The sequence below is a fragment of the Octodon degus genome, unplaced genomic scaffold, assembly GCF_000260255.1.
Source record: "Octodon degus isolate 3935 unplaced genomic scaffold, OctDeg1.0 scaffold00064, whole genome shotgun sequence".
Taxonomy (NCBI): domain Eukaryota; kingdom Metazoa; phylum Chordata; class Mammalia; order Rodentia; family Octodontidae; genus Octodon; species Octodon degus.
This window is the reverse complement of record NW_004524640.1, coordinates 6,538,768-6,545,560: the sequence shown is the minus strand read 5'-3', so window position 1 is coordinate 6,545,560 and position 6,793 is coordinate 6,538,768. Positions and strand designations below refer to the sequence as shown.

The window sequence follows — 6,793 nt, the reverse complement described above, 5'->3', positions numbered from 1 at the left end:
CGGCCAGATAGCTTGGCGGATTAAAGCATCTGTTTAGGCAGACACAGGGACTGGGATTCAATCCCTGGTGTGCAGTGCCGGCTCCACCCCTGGGGCGCACTGAGATGGTGATTGAGACTGGGTATGGTGGTGTACGCCTGTAATCCCGGTGCTTGGGAGGCGGAAATCAGGAGAATCACTACGAGTCTGATCTATGTAGTAAGACCCTGCACACCCTGTACTAAATACTTTTTTTAAAAAAAAATCTTTTTCTCCTCAGCTCCTAAGTGTGCTGTTTCCTCTGTTACCTCAGAGCTAGCCAGTTAGGCCTTCTGCTGCTGGCCTTCAGAGGCTGTCCGGGAGCACACCCTGACGCCCACGTAGAAGACCTGGTACCTGTGCTTCCACATCACAAAGCAGGCCAGCAAGCACACGAAGCTGCAGAGCAGGTTAAGGACTATCTGGATGAGTAAGAACAGCTTAAAAGTGCCAGTGATGCTGGTACAATCAGTGACATCCCGGTAAACAAAGGTCCTGCTGAGCGGCTCCGAGGAGGGCAGTTTGCACTGGCAGGAGTCGAGGGCTAGCTTGCAGGTAAACTGTTCAAGCAGTGAATAGTGGTGGGCAGCGAACGCCACGGCCAACACGCAGATGGTCAGGCCCAGGGCACTGAGCAGGAAGTACAGCAGCTGCAAGAAAGCAGAAGGAAACCCGGCTGGTTACAAGGACCATTGGGTGACTGTTTGCAATGCTCATTAATGAACACTGTTCTTGTTCCGCTCTCTTGGGAAGTCCTCTGGTGGGAGTGGCTGCCTCTGCTCAGAAACAGTACCAACGACATGCAAATAGCTTCATGTTTATTTATTAGGAAGCAATTATTAAACCCTGGTCCAATTTCCATTTGCCATACAGATGTTGGACCCTTTTCATAAACCGAACCAACTATTTTAGCTTGATTGGGGGATGTTTATGTCTAGATGTGGCATTCCCTCTAAATGAATCCCAAACAAGATAGCCATCCCCGGATGACAGATGGTGCTTATTTTGAAACCATGAACTGCTAAGAGTAAGCTTTAAATAAGACTAGGCAATGAAGAGTATATTTCTGTAACATAAACACTGCTTTGCCTCAAACTATCAGTACCTGATCCACTAACAAAGGTTGATGACAAAAGATTGTATTAGATGTAATCATTGCCAGACTGTGTCCATAGTGTCAGGAACTCCAGCAAAAGGTGCTTGGAGAAGAAAATTATGGCTCTGGAAGACAAGTTTCTCGATATCAGCTGCATTGTTGGGCTTCGTTCAAGTTCAACCATAACGTTGAAGTCCCTGAGCTAAAATAAACTCTAAGTGATTCCTTGAGTACCAAGGTTCTGAGCACTGCAGGACTACCTGTCAGCCTGTCAGATGTCTGGTTAAAGCTCTAATTCTGCTGTGAAAGGACAATGGGATCTCTGAACAAGTCATTGAGCTGACTTGCATCTGAGATGATATCAATCAAACATTGCAGGTCCTCACCGAGATGGTCCTACTGAAATCTGTTGTACAGGAAAAGAAAGATTCCTAGGATTAAACCCACTGATGTTCCATCCACTGAGGGTCTATTTTTTTAAATTAATTAATTAATTAATTTATGTGTGTGTGTGTGTGTGTGTGTGTGTGTATGTGTGGCCAGCTCAGCCCATCAGGGGGCAGGGCTGGCTGGCATGTGGTGCTGGGGGATTGAACCGCGGTCCCTGTGCTTTGCTAAGCTTGTTCTAAGTAGGTGCTTTAGACCACTGAGCCATCTCACCAGCCCCCCCACTAAGGGTCTAGATAAGGCCTAGGATTCCTTAGATTTTGGGTGTGCCCTTCTTCTACAGTGCAAGACTTGTGATCCCACCATGGTCAAAAGCTACTCTTGGCAAAGTAAGATTTGGTTCAGTCACTTCCTAGTTCAGATTCAAGGAGCCCAGAAAAGATAATGCCCTCCTCCTACTCCTAATTATATACAATTCAAAAAATATTTTAAAATATTAATGCGTGTGAAAGTTTGCCAAGTGAGTAATTTTCCACAGTGAAAATTTCAAGTTTTAAAGTCTTAAAAATCACAATAGTAAAATTTTATATATTTTTTTGAGTGGTGTGCATGCATGTGTGTGTGTGTGTGCATGTACACATATGTGTGTGCATGTGCATGCTTGCTAGTGCCCTAAACATGTGTGTGTGTGGTTTGTCTGGAAACAGATCCATCAGAGATCATACACAGAATGCATATTTGTCTTAATATATCTTAATATGTCTTAACTAAGGAGTGTGCGTATCTTTTGAATCTTCTAGGGAAAGGCATCTTTTTGAATTATTACAAGGCTGTCAGAAGAAACCCAAGTATCTTCACCTGTGCTACGGCTTATAGAAAGATGATGTCCCAGGAACGTAGCAAAAATAGTTTATAGTCAACATGTTTAGTGTTCCTTGGAGAAAGAGAGTCAGATGAATACAGAATGGCGGGTTTATAGAATTTTAAAAGGAATTATTTAATTTGAGATGTTGAAATCAGTACTTTGGTCCTATCTTCAACATACGTAGTGACTATACTTAATTAAAAATAAAATGTATAGGCTTTGAAATATGGGGTTACTCTTGGGGTTGTTCTGAAACATTTAGACTTGATTATTTACTTGTCTGTTTATTTAGACAGGGTCTTGTGATACAGTTCATGCTGCCCCTGAACTCACTATGTAGCTCAGGATAGCCTTGAACTCACAGCAATCCTCTGGCCTCAACCTTCCAAGTGCTGAGATTACAGGTGTGCGCCACCATACCCTGCTTGGTGACCGACTTAAAGTTCCTGCCAACAGACAAACTACGCTGGCTCTGTTGTACATGCGCACCCCTGACAGCTGTGTCTCCAGGGTGTCCAGAAGACAGCTGGGAACGATGGGGTCTGGGAACATCAGTACTTCATGTGTACCAAGAGAGCAGGGTCAGTTTAGTGACAACTTCCCTCCTTGTCATCACTGGCTTTGTGCAATGATCTCAAAGAGAGTTTGCTATATATATGTTATGTTGTCACCAATGGATGAAACTGGAAGATCTTATAACTACTCTCCTTACCTGAACACATACATAGACACAGAGAGAGAGAAAGACAGACAGACAGACAGACACAGAGACAGAGACAGAGAGAGATGTAGACTTCCTATAACATCCACCTGAGCAAAAATTAATTTGCCTAAAAGGAAAATTAGTTTATAGCTCAGAAATGAAAAGATTTGCCCAATACCATTTAACAGCTACCTAGCAGGACCAAATAATGGTTCAAAGCTTGAGCCAGACAGCCTGAGCTAGTACTCAGTTCTGCCTTTGCTAGCTGTGATCTCTGGCAAATTAATCAGTATATGAGCATCTTCATCTGTAAACTTGGGATACTGACCAGAAGAGCGATAACTACATGGGATTGTTGCAAAAATCCAAAGAGTTCCTGTCTGCACAGGGCAGTGCACAGTACCAGTTGCTCTCCGTGGTATCTGTGAAATAAACCAGTTAGGAGAGAAGGACCCAGCTCTCGCCCTCGGGATTCTTCCCAATCGCCTCTTTGCCTTTGTCTTCTCCACTATGGGAGTAACAACGCACCCTCAGTTTGCAGGAAGGCTGCAAACGTTTGCATAAAGAGTGATTGCACCTTTTTAATTGAGCCTCTTCTAAGCATGCTAGAAGCCAGCAAGCACATCAAATAAAACCACACCCCTTAACTCCTTGGAATGGTAACAGATTTCTAAAAAAATTTATTTTAAAGAGAAAAAAATTAACACAAGGTAATAGGAGGGCAACAATGGTTAATACATTGTGTATTGTTACCTTTAAATTAGTTACTTGGCGTACAAGATATCAGTATTTAATTGTCCAAACAATATCAATCAAGGTTCTTATTAGAAGTGTTTTATTTATTTTTTTTTTCTGTATTTAGGACAGGGTCTACTAGGTCTGCAGGGTCTCACTACATAGATCAGACTCGTAGTGATTCTCCTGTTTTCAGCCTCCCAAGTGCTGGGATTATAGGCGCGTGCCACCACGCCCGGCCTCCATTGCCATCTCAGCGCGCACAGCAGGTGCAACTGGCACAGCATGCCAGGGATCGAACCCCAGCCACTGCACTCTGCCTAAGCGGGCACCTTAGTCCACTGAGCTATCAGGCCAGCTCAAAAGGTTCTTATTAGAACCTTTCTTTTCAATAAATAGCAATTAGTAGCATAACTAATATATATATATGTATATATATATGTTAAGAATATATATGTTGTTGCTCTTTTCTCCCTTCCCCCACCCCAGTTTCTCTTTCCTTTGAAGTTTCTTCCCATTTCCCAATATCTATTGTACATTTTGGATCTGATTTACTCTTTCAGCTTCTCACACCAGGGAGAAACCATGATGTTTGCACATGTACGTCTGGTTTATTTCACTTGAGAGTATAGTTTCAAGTTGCACCTACTTATCTACAAGTGCCTCACATTTATTCTTGTTTGTGGATGCAAGTGCTTCACTGTGTAAAGGGACCACATCTCCCTGAGATGTGTATACAAAATAGTTAGCATAGGTACAGCTACTTTCTCTTAGTTCAATGAGAAGAAAGTTTTGAACTAATAGTGTTTAGACAAGCTATCATGTCTGCATCTTGTACTATGAATAACTACTACAAAGACAACACTACGCAATGTATTAATTATTGTAACTGTCCTACTAACCTGTTTTGAAACTACATTGCTACTTCTTAATAAAACTAATATTTTTTTTTTTTAAAAAAAGACCACATCTTTTGCCTCCATTCCTCAGTTGATGGGCATTTGGGTTGTTTTCAAGATCTAGCGATTACAGATTGAACTGCTATAAACAGTATGTAAATCGCTGTGGGCTGATGGTTTTGATTCTCCGGGGAAGATACCCAGAAGGGACACTGCTGGGTCAGATGGGTCCTCCAATCCTAGCTTTTTGAGAAAAGAACAGATGTATAAGAGCATTATCTCACACTTTCTGACTCGGCTTCTCCCACTCAGGAAAGCAAGAGCAAACAGGAAGAAGCCACAGAATCAGGTTTCTTGACTATTTTAAGTCATAAATTGTACTTGGTCCCCACTCCAAACCTGTGGGCTAAATCTGCAACTCTATAGCTTTTTCGCCCGGTCCAGGCTTTTAAGTTATCTGACAGCAAAGAGCTCCTCAGTTAGAATCCATAATTTAAAATCAAATGGCTTGTTTTCCCCACACGACACACGAATAAGCTGCCAGTGAAAGCACAGGCGATGACCTTGGGAATCCCGGCAACTGCATCTTGCTGACAGCAGGTGCGGGAGGCGTTTGTGTCGTGTGCGTGTGCTGAGGCGGGCGGAGGCGCAGAGGCCGCCCTTATGTAACTGCTGTCCGCCTCAGCTCGCTGCTTCCCTGCTTCTCCCTAATCAGGACCTGGCTGCAGCTGGCACGTTCGTTCTTTCAGTGACTTCAGGAGGAGGAAGAGGGGGAGGGGAAGGGGGAGACAGAGGAGGGGGGAGGGCAAGGGGGAGGGGTTCTGCTTCAGTTTAATTACCTTCCCTCATGGCCTGAATGCTAAGGGCCCTCTACAGCACGCTGCACAGGAGGAGGGGCTTCCTGGGTGTGAGGATAGGGACTATTTCGGACAGACAGACAGGCACAGGCAGACAGACAGACATAGACAGACAGACAGACAGACAGACAGACAGACAGACAGACAGACAGACGCAGATGTAGACGCAGAGACAGAGACAGAGACAGAGAGAAGCTTGGCCCAGGGCACCCATAAAGAGACTCTAAACTGCACTCATGCAGGTGGGAAGGGCCTCAAGAGGCACTGTATTCCTGTCCCCCTCCTAAAATAGGGTGAGATGGATGGGCAGGGTCAGCTGGCCCCTGGTGGACCAGAGGAAAATGTGGAGCCCAGAGGGGGAGGGGGGAAGCTCATTTGGACCCCAAGCTGCTACTGAGAGCAGAGCTGCTGACAGCAGTCACCACTCAAGGTCACATCCGGGGAAAGAGGAACTTCCCTTGGTGTCTGTCATTGACTGTCACAGGGAAAAAAATCGGGCAATTAAATGAGATCCTCCTAGCAGGGAACTCGGAACCTGCCTGCCACCGGCAGCGACTTTTTTCTTGACTTTTCCCTAGTTTCTTATTTTAACTGAGGTACAGATGATGCGGTGCTGTGGGGTCTGTCTGACGGGAGGCTCGCGCTTCCCAGGATGGAGGAAGGGGAGCACTTCACATAAACTGAGTCTGTAAGAACGAACTTCCCTAAAATTTCACAGATTGTTTCTGGTTAGGCTTCCTGGATCCCTTCATTCATTCTTTCTTTGCTTTGCTTTTTGAAGTCTTGTTGTTTCCTAAGGCATCAGCCAAGAGAGGAAACGCAAACCCATGTCTGCTCTCTCTGACCTTTTCCTCTGAAGGAAAATTCTCAGGTAGAAAAAGCAAAATTTCCAAATGCACCAATATTCTAAACCATAGCAACTTTAAATGTCTATTTTTAATTCAAAAAGTTACATCTAACTAGTGGAGAACATTTCAAAATTTAAAAGAAAACTGCAAAATGTTCGTCACATTTCACCATTCACAGATGACCACTTTTTCTATACGCAAAAAAAGACAAATCCTGTTGAATCTTGCTATCCATTTCATGTAACCAGCGTTTTCATTAATTTATATAGCATTACCTTTTTTAACTCTATTAATTTATCTTTACAGCAGGATTTCTTAAAGTATCAGCACGTTTCTTTTTATATCAACAGCCTCCATTGAAGTCCAGATTCTAAAATATCTTATT

At 43.7% G+C, this 6,793-nt stretch overlaps 1 protein-coding gene across 2 annotated transcripts in view; it reads right to left on the bottom strand.

Moving 5' to 3' along the window:
- Nucleotides 1-241: 241 nt before the first annotated feature.
- Sspn (sarcospan) overlaps nt 242-6,793 on the bottom strand; it is a 37,784-nt gene continuing 31,232 nt past the window's right edge. For both annotated transcript variants that reach the window (XM_004634565.2, XM_023718981.1), the window contains exon 3: nt 242-668. In XM_004634565.2, coding sequence (XP_004634622.1) covers nt 303-668 — 366 coding nt within the window. In that variant the 3' untranslated portion in view covers nt 242-302. The remainder of the gene's footprint in view (nt 669-6,793) is intronic.